At 39.0% G+C, this 14,328-nt stretch overlaps 2 protein-coding genes across 4 annotated transcripts in view; one reads left to right on the forward strand and one right to left on the reverse strand.

Moving 5' to 3' along the window:
• Nucleotides 1–9,362, forward strand: part of LOC106548794 (plasminogen) — a 32,261-nt gene extending 22,899 nt beyond the window's left edge. The window contains exons 14-19 of the mRNA XM_087718216.1: nucleotides 1,831–1,951; nucleotides 4,285–4,362; nucleotides 5,793–5,933; nucleotides 6,846–6,952; nucleotides 8,390–8,535; nucleotides 9,080–9,362. Of these exons, the coding sequence (XP_087574342.1) occupies nucleotides 1,831–1,951; nucleotides 4,285–4,362; nucleotides 5,793–5,933; nucleotides 6,846–6,952; nucleotides 8,390–8,535; nucleotides 9,080–9,241 (755 nt within the window). The 3' untranslated portion in view covers nucleotides 9,242–9,362. The remainder of the gene's footprint in view (nucleotides 1–1,830; nucleotides 1,952–4,284; nucleotides 4,363–5,792; nucleotides 5,934–6,845; nucleotides 6,953–8,389; nucleotides 8,536–9,079) is intronic.
• Nucleotides 9,363–13,612: 4,250 nt separating this feature from the next.
• Nucleotides 13,613–14,328, reverse strand: part of SLC22A3 (solute carrier family 22 member 3) — a 33,672-nt gene continuing 32,956 nt past the window's right edge. For 2 of the 3 annotated variants that reach the window (XM_014066257.2, XM_014066256.2), the window contains one exon: nucleotides 13,613–13,923. In XM_014066257.2, coding sequence (XP_013921732.2) covers nucleotides 13,869–13,923 — 55 coding nt within the window. In that variant the 3' untranslated portion in view covers nucleotides 13,613–13,868. The remainder of the gene's footprint in view (nucleotides 13,924–14,328) is intronic. The other variant, XR_015697014.1, reaches the window with a different exon arrangement.

The following is a 14,328-nucleotide window of genomic DNA, read 5'->3' on the forward strand; positions in this document are numbered from 1 at the left end:
AATATCAGCAAATGTAATCTCTTTATATTTATTTTCCACTTCGATTTTTTGAGTTTTAACCACCACATTTTACATTTGATAAACATCTTCAACTTCTTCATCATATTTTGCTGTTACGTGCTCTAAGTCTTCCAACTTCTTTTCTATCCTCTCATATGTATTTGATAATTTCTGAAAATATCTTTTGCAAGCTCAAGATTTCTGTTTGATTTTGAAATTGTGCCATTCTTTCCAGCTAACAAACACAGCTGCTCTAGCTTGGAAGGTTAAAAAAAATTAAACATATATTGACAAAAACTTTTTGTTTTCACTTTTCTCTGGTTAGAGATATACTTCAAAGGGACATCTGTGTGCTTCTCTTCTTATCACTCTCTGTAACCAAGCAGTAGGACCTTACAGTGCCAAGCCAAAACAATCCGCAAAGAAAAAAATGTTCCATTTCCAAAACACAAACTCCAATAAACAAACCCTCCAGCCTCCGAGCAGCAGTATTACCGTTAAAAATCTTATTTCTTTTGTATCTTTTTTGTATTTCAAGTTAGAAAAAAGAGTCCAATCTTTAAATGAGTTAGAAAAACACCCACAGCAACGAAAGAGGAAAACTTTAGTCCCTAGGTTACAGAGAACAATAAAAGAAAAAAATAGAAGAAGAAAGCTTAATCCATCCATTTAAAAAGGCTTGCATAAATTCCATCCATGAAAATAGCATTTAAAAAGTAAGATAACCACTGTCCAAAACCATTCCAAATTTAATTCCACCACCTAATTCTATTGTTCTCCAATTTGAATTATTTTTAAGTTTTTTTATAGGCAGTCTCTTTTTAAAACAGTAAAAATTCCTCACCAGCTGGAAACACTTTCTCTTTCCGTATCCTTCCATTTTGGAGCCGCCCCAATTTCATCAGCCTTGGCTGGATTTTTTGTCACCGGCTTGAAGAACTTCTCTTGCTTCTATCAGGGACTTTGCGATGTCCCTGAGGTCAGCAAGATGTATTCTTCCTGTTCACCATCTCTGCAGGATGGTTTAGGTCCGATTGGACCACCCAGTGGCAAAAGTATTGGCTGTGATCTCAGAGCATCGAGACCGCATGTCCATATCATCGCAAAGTTGGATCCTCCCCATCTTATTTTTCTTTTTTTTAATTAATTTTTTTTAATTTTTAATTTAAAACAAATACAACATCCTTCTTTACATGCTATAGAAAGTGTATCAGTTGGTTACAAATAGACTTTTGTGCATCTCTTCTCCATCTTATTTTTCTTAATGATTAATTGCTGAAGAAGATACACCGCAGACAGTAGTTAGACTGCTGGTTCCCAGTGATGACTTCTCAATTTCATTTAAAAGGTTTTATATCAACTCTTTCTCATTTATCATTTATCTATCTATCTGTATCTAGATAGATCTATTTATCCTATCTATCTATCTATCTATCTATCTATCTATCTATCTATCTATCTATCTATCTATCTATCTACTTACCTACCTACCTACCTACCTACCTACCTACCTACCTAGCTATGGCTATGGCTATGGCTATGGCTATGGCTATGGCTATGGCTATGGCTATGGCTATGGCTATGGCTATGGCTATGGCTATGGCTATCGCTATGTCTGTCTATCATCTATCATACACAAACACATGGTGCAAATCATTCTCTTCAGATATCCCAAATGAACTATTTCAGGACTCAGCTATTGACAAAATTAATAACTCTTAACCTTTGGACCTATTCCTCTACAGACAAAGGCAATTCTCAGGATTTCTCATTAAAAGAAATAATTATGAACCTTTGCTATATCTTACATCTCTCCCATTCATATTTCAGCTGTTACTGATGATGGATGTGGAAAAGCCAAATATCCACCACTTCTATGCTTTGGAAGAGTTGTTGGTGGCTGTGTTTCAAATCCTCATTCTTGGCCTTGGCAGATCAGTCTCCGTGTTCGGTATTGAATATAATATATAATATAAATATCTTACATACTGCTGTTGTAGGTAAAATAGGAGGTGGAAGTAATATTAGGTACATTTGCAACCTTGAGCTATTTATAAAAATAATAAAGATGAGATATAGATAAATAAATAATAGGATTATTTATTATATTTCTCATCCACCCAATAAGCAAAGATCTTTGTTGTTATATTCTATTTATTGCTCAGGGCTTGTACGTTCCTTATTTGAAACTTTTCAATGAACTTGCTTATAGTTTTTTTTAAGGGACCAGATTATTTTCTCCAAAGTTGTAAATAGCAGTCCATCTTTCCTTGCCAAAGCTAGTTTCTCTATACAGATTGTCCTTGCTTAAGAACCATTTGTTCAGCAACCATTCAAAATTATAACAGTGCTGAACAAAGGAACTTTTAATCTTCACCTGAGCTTGCATTACGCCCACAGTCACATAATTGTGATTGATGCATTTGGCAAGCATTCATACTCACGACATCTTGCTAAGTGCCTCATGATCATGTGATCACCATTTATAGTCTTCCCTGCCGGCTTCCCCAGAAAGTCATCAGGGAAGCCAGCAAGGAAAGCCGCAAGCCATTGCCACCTGGCTGGTTCCAGGAGGCTGACTGAAAAAAGTCCCTCCTGAAATCCAAGCTTGGATTTCTTCCCGGGTTTCCAGACTGGACCTTTTTCAGCCAGTTTCCTTGAGAACAAAAAATGCCAGAGAGGCCTAGTCTCACCATCAGGCAGCGGTTTTTCTCCCAAAGGGGTTGGGTGAAAGTAGTCTGTCATGAAGGGACTTCTTCATTCAGATTCATCGAGAGCAAAAGTTCTAGCTGATGGATTGATTTCAGCCGCTTGGGGCAGAGTTCTCTGGCTGGCAGAAAGGAAATTGTGGCACTGAGCTGGAAAAGAGACACTCAAAGAAATTCAGTCATGAAAATCCAGGTTCTTTTCTTCAGCTCCTCACTGGAGTTCTCTTCTGCCCATGGAGGAGAGAGGGTCAGCAAGCAGTTCTTTTGCTCCACTCACTTAATGACCACACCTGGGTAAGCCAGGAATGTCAAGTAATATCAAATCAGATCAGTAACCTGCTTTCTCCTCACCATGACTTGCAGCTCAATTATAGTAATAAATCTAAAGTAGTAAGGATTACCTGTATACCCTAGTTACTGAGGGCAGACAGAATATATTATTTCACATGGGTGAAAATAGCTTGAATTTTGCTTCCACTTTGCATGATAGATCCATAAAGCCTAAAGCCATAATAAATCTGCTAATACTTAAGGTAGTACAAGATTCTACTCTGCAAATATGGCTTCACACGCTGAATTTATTAGACTCAAAGAAGCGAGAAAAGAAATGCCATTCAGTTTGTTGTGAACTGTTGTAAATTTAAGCCATTTCATGCATGCTGGTATTAGCTCTGTGTAATGCTTGAAAATAAGGAGATTGAATAATGAATGGACAGCTTTTGATTTCTATGTGAATTATTTACTGTGTTTCCCAAGAATAAGACAGGGTCTTATTTTCTTTTGACCCCCCCACCAAATGGCTTGGTCCTTATTATCAGGGGAGGGCTTATTGTTTGGGGTTGCCGGGTGGCTGCTCTCTTGCAAGCAGGCTCCCTAAGAGCCGGGAACAGCCTCAGGGGTAAACAGCTGTGTTGCGCTGTTGTAGCAGCGCAACAAAGCAGCCACGAGGTGACCATGCTCACGAGCAGCTGCCTGGCAAACCCTCTTTCCAGCTGGGCACAGTGCCATTCACTGACCTAGGGGTATCCCGAAGGCACCAAGCTGTGTGAGCCCCTGTTCCCCACCTCCAAGCGGCTTGGCCCCTTCGGAATACTCCTAGGTCAGTGAACGGCTCTCTGTATGGCTGGAGTTGGGGGAGTGCAAGCGACTTTTCCACTCTGAGCTCATGCGCCTCCCAGCCTCACCATGCCCCGACCCAGCTCTCCCTGCAGGGCCAGGGCACCGCCATCGCCATCCGAGCATGGCTTCTTCTCCAGCTTCCAAGCTCCATAGATTGGCTGCTGAGGCTTCCGGCAGTGGCAGCTCTGGTAGTGTGTGCTCTATGGTTTTGGGCCGGCTCTTGGAAAACTCTGCCAGGACAGAGAGTCTTGGCGCCTTTGGGATACCGCTAGGTCGGTGAGTTGCATGCTGTCTAGCTGGAGGGTGGGGGAAGTTGTCCAAGGGACTTATTTTGGGGGGAGGGCTTATATTTTTGCCCACCTGAAAAATATGGCATGGCCTTATTTTCAGGACATGTTATATTTTTGGGGAAACACAGCACTATAAAACTAATCTTCTGTTTTCTTTTTTTTTTCAGTTACAACAATCTACATTTTTGTGGAGGTACCTTAATAAAGCCACAATGGGTTCTGACAGCAACTCACTGTTTAGACCGGTAAAACCTTTATTTGTACATTGCCCAGAGTCCCTTTGTGAGGGAGATGGGCAGCTTCAAAATATGAATAAAACAAAACTTCCCTTGAGCAAGAGATCAGATTTTCCAATACTATTGTCCAAGGGGTTGAAATGTCAACTGGCAAAATTCACAACCTGGGAATTCTGGGAATTGTAGTCACTCCATAGCTAGAAAAAAACAGGAGGCAATAGATATTAATTAGACTATCATATCTGGGCTGCAGAAATTCAGATGACCATCAGTTAGCAGCAAACAGAGCTTTCTGTGAATGTTTGGGGCTATTTCGTGGTAACATGGGTCTGTTATGTTAATCCTAGCAGGTATTTGCCAGATTATGGCAAATCTACCATTTTTCTGTTATGACAAATATGCCATTTAGTTTAGCATTAGCTATGCTCAGGGTTTAATTCACACTTGATTATCTGAGTGGTTTATATCCCATCCTTCAATGCAATTCTGAGAGCAGAAGTTTGTAATCTGTTTGCAGCTGGCAACCTATTGGATGAACAGATAGCTCACCATGACACTAGAAATTGCAATGTTATGCAAGATTATCAACTCTTAGGAAACTATTTGAGGAAAAAAGGAAAACCAGAACCAGAAATCAGAAGAAAGCAATGTGTAATGTCTGAGAATTAATATACTGTTAACAAAATTGGAAAGCTTTCCATTGGACATGACTGATTGACAGCAAGACCTCCTTATAGATCACAGATTGTGGCTTGGTTCACAGTTTGTTCCAAACCATAGTATGATTTGTTTGCATATGGCTTTGTGATGTGTGTAAACATCTCTTTTGTGACATGGCATACCTACCAACTGGGTTCCCAGAAGAACCTGATGGCAAAATGGACGGACTATGTTTTCTCTAAAATAGACACATAGACCCAAACACAGATATCTATATACTATGCAAAAGAGACAATCAATAAGCCAAAAAGGGAACAGAAAGACGAAAACACCTATATGGTATTACTGAGCTGTATAGTATGGAATAGTGACCTGGCTTGGTGTTTCAGCTTCCTTTGTTTCTCACCAAAAAACAAATAGCTCCAACCAACGATGCATAGACTGTAGATTAACAACAATCAGTGCCATTTAGTAAGTGAATATAATTAAATAACCATTGGCATCTAATGCTTGGTGTTTGATATTCTGGTTTTCCATTATTCCCCCAAATATTCCGAATGAAACAGTGATTTCGAGTCATTTAGCTTGTTAAGTCCAACAGAGTTTTTTCACAATTCTCAGAGCTACCCTAGCCCTATTTGTCCTCTCTGCAGACGTGCATAACATAGATCCACCTATGGTTCCAGTTTTCAGAAATTCTCATTGAATTGTCCTCTTCTTATCTGCCTAAGTTGTGGATCTATGAATATATTTTGACCTGGGATATTTGTCTTTTGTAGGTCACCAAATCCTAGTTTTTACAAAGTGTCGCTTGGCCTACACACAGAGGCAGCCTCAGAACCATCCACCCAACATCGCAACGTTGAGAAAATATTCAAAGAACCATATCGGGCAGACATTGCCTTGCTGAAATTAAGCAGGTATCCTTTGGGTGACAATATTTATCTTTAATAATCTCTCTACCCTCCATTCCCAAACTCCTTGGTGTGAACATAGGAACATTTCTAAAATGACATTTGAATTGATCCAGTTTCATTATGGTACAATGCTCATCTGAAGTAGTGTCCAAATTTATTCATGCACAACATGCCTCTGTGTTTAGGTAGTTGCATTGTTGTTATGGATAAAATCATTGCAACTGGGATAAGCTTCTGGCATGGAAGAGTATACATATAGTTCTTTTTTTAAAATTGATATGGATTGGTTTGCATACAATTTAGAAGGAAGAACGTTAACTTCAAATTTGGCTTTAGCAAGTCTTCGCTTGAGTTATTTATGGTTGTTTTGCTGGAAAATAGCTGACAAGGTATGAAATAGCATGAAGGCAGGTTGACTCCACAAAAGACACAATAGAACAATGTTTTTTGGCTGGCTGGAGAATTCTGGGAGTTAAAGCCCATCCACCTTAAAGTTGCCAAGGTTGAGAAACACTGCAGTAGATGCTACAAGGATGCTGAAGCTAATTAATAGTTTCTAATTTTTTATTCATACATTAAGATTCAATGTCACAATGTGTAAACTTCAACCTCCTAGTACTAGTAATACTTAAAAGTATTACTTAAAAAATATCCAGTGACTAACGACGCAGGTCCTGTGAGTCAGTTTGGTCTAGTGGTTAAGGTACAAGGCTAGAAAGCAAGAGGCCATGCATTCAAGTCCTGCTTTAGCCATGAGAGCCAGTTCACATCACAGGCTTGTTGTTATGGGGAAAATAGAAGGAATTGTGTTGGCTATGTTTGCCACATTGGGTTATTTGCAAAAAAAAATTATAAAGGTGGGAGATGCACCCAGTGACTAGAATGAAAAGAGTGGCAATGTCATTTTTCTCCCAGCCCAGTACAGATCACCAATGAAGTCATTCCAGTCTGCTTACCTTCAGCCAACGTTGTTGTAGCAGGTGGAACAGAATGTTATGTCACAGGATGGGGAGACACAAAAGGTGAGTGACCTCAGAGTGGTTAAAAATTCAAAGTACCCACCATTCTCTTTTCACATTTCTTCCTTTCCCCTTCTCATCTTTTTTATTGATGGATATAAAATGGATGAGTTTTTATTGATGGATTTTATCTTCCATACATCTGGAGACTTTAAATGAATGAGTGAGTGAGTGAGTGAGTGAGTGAGTGAGTGAATGAATGAATGAATGGTTTCATATTTATTGTCTGAACACAAACAGGATTTAGTCACTATGGGAAATTTGGAAAAAAAGTCTTTATTCATGGGATGTATTTTACAATAGGATGTTTCAAGCTTCTGGATGGTTCTTGGACAGGTAAATTCCATCACAGTGATGGCTAAGGTAGAGATCAGATTTAATTCAACAAGGAAAGGAGTTTTATTTGTATTAGAGACTATACAGCCCTACACAAATTAGACACATTTCTGTTTTAATGTTTTAATTTTAATTTAATTTATAATTTTAATACGAAAATATTTTGCAAGATACTTGGTTAAGTCTAATGGTCGTTAGTGACCATTTGCAGTTATGACAGTGATGAAAAAGGAACTTTGTGACAACTCCTCACATTTATGACCTTCACAAGTCTTTAAGCAAAGGAAACCTGAAGTAAGAGTATGCACAGGGGTTCTTTTTCCATTTGGGATTGTTAAATAAAGATTACCCCAACTAGATTTGGGCTGCAAGATCCAAATGACCATCAGATGGCAGCAAAAGGTTACACTTGTCTACTTTTGGGGCTGCAAGGTGGTTGTCATACGGAATTTTTAGAGATTAACCTGGTGGTAAAAAGTGATGATTTCTTTTTATACTGTCATGCTTGGTGATGATGAAGCTTCCTTGAGCATATTAGAATATTATTGGTTTCATTTTATACCATGAACAAATTATGCCTGCCTCGTGAAGCTTTAAGTCACATTTCCATTAACAAAAGCTAGAGGAATCTGATCCCATTCTTACCAGATCAGGAAACATACAGAATAACAGAGTAACAAGGGACTTTGGAGGTCTTCTAGTCCACCCCACTGCTCCAGCAGGAAACCCTATACCATTTCAGACAAATGGTGGTCCAAATGTTTCTTTAAAATTTCCAGTGTTGGAGCTTTCGCAACATCTGGAGGCAAATTGTTCCATTGATTAATTATTCTGTCAGAAAATTTCTCCTTAGTTCTAGGTTGCTTCTCTCCTTGATTAGTTTCCATTCATTGCTTCTTGTCGTGCCTTCAGGTGCTTTGGGGAATAGGTGGACTCCCTCTTCTTTGTGGCAACCCCTGAGATATTGGAACACAAGTCCTTTAAACTAGACATGCCCAATTCCAGCAATCCTTCTTTGTATATTTTAGCCTCCAGTCCCCTAATCATCTTTGTTGCTTTTTCTCTGCATTATCCTGTAATATTATTTCCATCTGCTTTTCAAAGGAACTGGTGGAGAAGGCTTTCTTAAAGAGACTGGCTTCCCTGTCATTGAGAATAAAGTGTGTAACCGGCCTGAGTTTCTAAATAATAAAATTCGTAACCATGAACTCTGCGCTGGTAATATTGATGGTGCATCTGATAGTTGTCAGGTAAGATATGTCATGCTGGCTTTGTCAATAAACACAAGGGTATTTCATTCCCCCCCCCCAGTGAAAATGCCACCAATAATTAGAGGGATTTTTTCCTCTAATTATTATAGCAAGTGAAGAAAAAATGCATTTTATGTCCTGAATGTGGGTGTGTGACACAGCCTGTTTCCGGGCTGTGTCGAGGATGTCTTCATGATTCTCCAGGATACTATTTCTTTGATTTCTTGTTTATTTTATCTTTGTATATACTTTTATTTGTTTTAATATTGGGAGGCACCCAGAAGCATAGGCTGAGATGGGTTGCTGTATAAATCAACCAATTAATTAAATGAATAAATCCAATTAATAAAAAAAAATATCTTCTTACTGAAGAACCCATCCAGTTCATGTTATTTGTATAACATCCACCCTTTGGGTCCAGTTTGACCCTCATGAAGTCCTTTTAATGATTAGTCATCCAGTGAGAATGGTGTGTAACTCATCTTAGGGCTATGTTGATTTCTCTTGCACTCCTGGTTCATTGTTTCCAAATACTCGGTTCCAGGGTGACAGTGGAGGCCCCCTGGTCTGTGAAGAACAAGGAAGATATGTGCTACATGGAGTCACCTCCTGGGGTCTCGGCTGTGCCCAGCCCATGAAACCTGGCGTTTATGTGCGAGTGTCTCGCTTTATGCCATGGATCCAAAAAATTATGAGAGAAAATTGAGCTGCCAATAACCTCCTGCTGAAAGCACCAAAGAGAAAGAAGAATAAATAGAAGTGAAGTGCAATATAATGAAATAATTTACATGAATGTAAAATAAATACCTTGAATATCCTGGAAACAACTCTTTCTTTCCTTTGTTTGTTTGTTTGTTTGTTTGTTTCTTTCTTTCTTTCTTTCTTTCTTTCTTTCTTTCTTTCTTTCTTTCTTTCTTTCTTTCTTTTGCTTGAATTTGTGGAACACTCATCTGTGTTAGTTATGATGTAGAAAATCTGAGTATATTGAATCTCTAGCATTTGGCAGGATAAATAGCCACTGAAGGAGGAAACCTCTTGGTATTATAGCATGACTTTTGGGACACTTGTCTTTCTGTCTGTCTGTCTGCCATGTCATGTCATGTCATCTACCTACCTACCAAGTATCCAGAATGACACATTATGGTTCCAAAAAGAAAGGCTCTTTCTTAAGATGAAGTGGAGAAATATTTCTCCAAAATTTCTATACAGCAATGTTGGATGGCTATGATGGTGGACCATTCATCTCTTTCTGCAAATGGCATTATATCTTTAATGCTGCATTATATGAATTGCAAGGGAGCGGAGGTTCAGTGGCTAAGATGCTGAGCTTGTTGATCAGAAAGGTTGGCAGTTCAGCGGTTCGAATCCCTAGTGCCGTGTAAGGGAGTGAGCTCCTTTTATTTGTCCCAACTTCTACCAACCCAGTAATTCAAAAACATGTAAAAATGCAAGTAGAAAATAGGAACCACCTTTGGTGGGAAGGTAACAGCGTTCCATGCGCCTTCGGCATTTAGTCATGCCAGCCACATGACCCACAGAGACGTCTTCGGACAGCACTGGCTCTTTGCCTTTGAAATGGAGATGAGCACCGCCCCCTAGAGTCAGGAACGACTAGCACATATATGCTAGGGAACCTTTTCCTTTACCTACATGAATTGCTCATTCAGTTTCATGAGCATCATGAGTAAAACTTCACCAATAAATGTTTCCCCAAGTTATAACTGAATATGCAACATTCCTTTCTGACTCTTTCATGGTGGCTGGGCAATTCTGGGAGTTGAAGTCCACAAGTCTTAAAAGTTGCCAAGTTTGGAGATTCCTGGTCTGGGCCATCTAGATTTGCTGGGATCTCTTTGGAATACATGCTCAACTTTCTACATTGCCTTAGGAGTGAAACATGCCATATAACCACGTTCTTTCATACTTGTTTTGTTCAAAAGTATCTAAAAGCATTTAAATTGCAGTCTCAAATGTACTTGCTTTTTCTTTTACACATTTAAGATTACCTCTTAAGCTCAGTTGGCTGCTTTTTTCTAGGCAAAGTCAGTTTATAATTTTTGACCTGTTGTTGGGTGTGGGAGGAGCAGTGACGTGCGGTGAAGCTTCTGCCTGGTGAGGCAAAAAGAAAGAAAGCGCCCCCCCCCCCGGCAGCAGGCTGGAGCGAGAGCCGCGGTCTCCCAGCAGCTCCAGGAGGAAACGGTGAAGAGGAGTGGGGGTGGTGTTCCAAGAAGCCCCCTCCCCTTCTTGGCACTCCGCAAGGCCTGCCGGAGCTCTGGGAGAAAGCGGCGGGAGCGGAATGCTGTCATCTATTGCCGGAAAGTCCGGCGAGGGAAGCAGGGCTCGTGGAGACTCGCTAGCAGCCGGCTTCTCTGGAGTGGAGGGGGGGGCGATAGAAGCGGAGTGGATCGCATCGTTCTGAGTGTTCTTCTATGGTCATTTTGTCTTCACACAAAATAAATTTAGTTGCTTTTCTTTTTCATGTTTAATTGGGGACTGCTACAACCCTCCCTCTCTCCCTTCCTCCTTTCCTCCCTCCCTCCCTCCCTCCCTCCCTCCCTCCCTTCTTTCCTTATTCCATGCCTCCCTCCTTTCCTTCCTTCTTTCTGTCCTTTCCTTCCTCCCTCTTTCCCTGACTCCCTCTTTTTCTGCCTCCTTTTCTCCCTGCCTCCCTCTCTCCTTCCTTCCCTCCCTGCCTCCCTCCCTCCCTTCCTCCCTGCCTCTAATTGGCAAAGGTTCTGCTAATGTCTCTTAGCCCAGGTGAAAACGGGGGTGGAAGGTGTTTCACTCTGAAATACTTAACCTGTCTCTTCCTCCCCCATGACCCTATGTTTCCTCTTCTAGCCCAAGTGATAGAAAGAAAGATAAAACCATCCGTCACTATCAGCATGACTCCTACCACTGGCGGTCATGATCCTGTATGCAATGAAATTTCACTTTAATGTATGGCAATTAGTGTACATTCAAAATCCCAATAAAGTTATTCTAAGTTCTAAGTTCTGAAAAGTTTAGGTATGAGAGGGAGTTATTAGAATGAGGCTCCTATAAAGTTACTTTCAATGGAAATCACATTTTTTAAAAAGATTTGCCCGTGTAAAAGTGATTGAAATTTGCTTTTTTTGGCATGGGTTGAAGAAGTGAACAAACAAAGCAACTCATCAATCAAGGGCTTTTTGGTAGGTACCTTTTGACTGGAACATCTTGCTAACATTGTGACCAAAGCGGAGGAAGAGAAGGCATTTATTTTGTCCCAAAGGTGTTTTTTTCAAGAGGCAACTGAACTTCCTTTTTTTTTTTTTTTGGAAGATGTTACTTTTCCAAAATCCTTTTGGATGAGGAGCAAAACATGTTTGAAGAAAAACAAGGAATTTCAGTTGCCTCTTGAAAAAGCACCTTTGGGACAACCATGACTCAGAATCTCCATAGACAAGGCATTTATTTATTTTATTAAATATATATGCTGCCTGTCTCATTGTCAAGCAACTTTCCAAACTCCAGTTTCTTAAGACAGTTTCTTTCAACTAATTTCAACACAGCAAGCAAGAAAGCAATCTGCTATTACCAAAAAATACATTGCCGAGATTATTAATTTTTTTTTGTCAATGTGTCAATTCCTTTTGATTATGCCAAATTCTCAATTCCTTTTGATTAGTGTCCTCAACTGATGACTGGTGGATGTGAATTTCTCTCATTTCTTATTTTTCTCAATGTCCTTTTCAAGATTTGGAGAAATGAATCCCATCTTATCTGGATTGCTTTTGTGAAACTCTCTTATCCCATATGGGTATAAAGAATTTATAAATAATGAAAAGAGCATAAAACATACAAGAATGTAAAGGTAATTTTTCATAAATACAAATAATGTGATACCTTTTTAAAAAGCATCAATTCATAGAGGAAAGAGAGATGAAATTGTTCACCAAAAACTCTATGACCATGTAAAATTGTTGTGCCAATAAAATAGCATAGCTAGATATCTTCCTCATGATATTCCAGTACAATCTGAAAGGTATTATCAGTGTATTATTTATTTACACATGTAGAATCCATATTTACATAGGTAAGCAGGATCTGTACAGATAGGAAATGCTTCTGTTTTAAAGTTTTCATTCCTTTTCTAGTTTGAAAGTTGATTTAATTTCCTTGATAAGGACTTAGATCAAAGAATCACTCAGAGCTTTGCAGAAGTTCTTAATCAACTCTGAATTATTACCAGGACAAAATTAATTCTAGGAAGTTTTCCAAGTAGGGCAAATAAAGAGTTGTTAAGAGTTTTTCAGTGTTCCATGATTTACTTATTCAGTAAACACACTGTTCCTTTCCCTCCCTTCAAAACCTTCAAGAGTACAACTCAAGCAATAGTTTTTGAAGTCAAATGAAAGTTGCTCATAGAGACAATTTATCTCCAGAGGATAGCAATTTTTGGACAGGTATTTAACAATAAAAAATATAAGGTCCTACAGGGCAAATGCACATTGTCTTATGCAAGCACATAAAGTTGCTTAAAATGTATAATTCAGCCATAATCTAATACCTGTGCCAACTTCAGAGCTACTGACTATAACTAAAAAAAGAGGGAAATGTGCCTCAGAAATGCTTTCCCCTAAAAGTACCACTGCCACCCACTTGCCCCTGTGGAGTGTAGACTGCCTAGTTGTTACACTGGACTTGAACCACATCTTCCTCCCTGGCAGAGACTATCCACCCAGCATAATCTCCTCTTGTTAATTTATTCCTGTAGCAGAGAAGGATACCACAAACCCACCTTTAGGGATTTATATGCATACCCTTCTAATTCACACCACAACATTATTATGAGAATAAAGATGATACACATGTGCTTGTTCTTCTGAATCCATAGGAAGCGAAGTTAATTCCTACATTTCTTGTAGGAATGCCTTTACTCATATATACCTTTGAAGTAAGGAACATATTTCTTTGAAAATGTTTTTAAAATTCCATTCTGATCCTGTTCCAATGAATGAAATGAATGGCTTCTGGTTGATTCCATGTAAGTTGACAATACTTGGAAAAAAATGTGTTGCAAATTTGTAAAGAGAAAGGAGATAGGCCAGGCACATATAAAACAAAATATTTAATGAAAGTGATTACTCTTCCATGAGAGCCGCATATAATAGTTCCCTATTTGGAAACAACAGGTTTTGAAAATATGTTCATATTTACCCCAAAGAAAAATTCTATGTTTACTTTATAAGAAGGTTCTTTTAGGGCTTATGACATCATTGAATTCATCTCCTCCAACACGAAGATGGTGTCCAGCAGCTGTGAATTTGAAAACCAGGTTGCTCATGAGGTTTTGCAATATTAACCAAAGATCAAACTTCTTTGCTGGAATTTTGCTGCTTGTTTTTTTCACAAAAGACATTGAAACTGCATAGAGAAGAAATAAAATACATTTATAAGCAAGTCTCTTTATTGGGCAGATTGATTTTAGCAGAAATACTGTTTCTTTAAAGTAATTTTTGAGACTGAATCTCACTTCATAAGGTGCACTGCCATTTTTTAAAATAGGCAGCTCAAGAGGGCCCGATTTAGGCTGGGTTCACGAATAAAAAAGTGAATTTCCTCTTGTACCAAGGAGCAGATGAACATTGATGCTCCTCCCTCCTAAATTAGTGGGTGCTGTGGTCAGACTAAGACCAAGGAGATAGCATTACAATTCCAACTTATCTAGCATCACATTGAAGTATAATGGGGCTTGCTTTAGCTTAGCATGTTGTGTGAACTCAGCCATTCTGGCTCAGATGAACTTAGCTATTATATTATAAAAAACAA

The sequence above is a fragment of the Thamnophis sirtalis genome, unplaced genomic scaffold, assembly GCF_051295495.1.
Source record: "Thamnophis sirtalis isolate CommonGarterSnake01/CBP01778 unplaced genomic scaffold, rThaSir2_p1.2 scaffold_6, whole genome shotgun sequence".
In the NCBI taxonomy this organism is placed as follows: domain Eukaryota; kingdom Metazoa; phylum Chordata; class Lepidosauria; order Squamata; family Natricidae; genus Thamnophis; species Thamnophis sirtalis.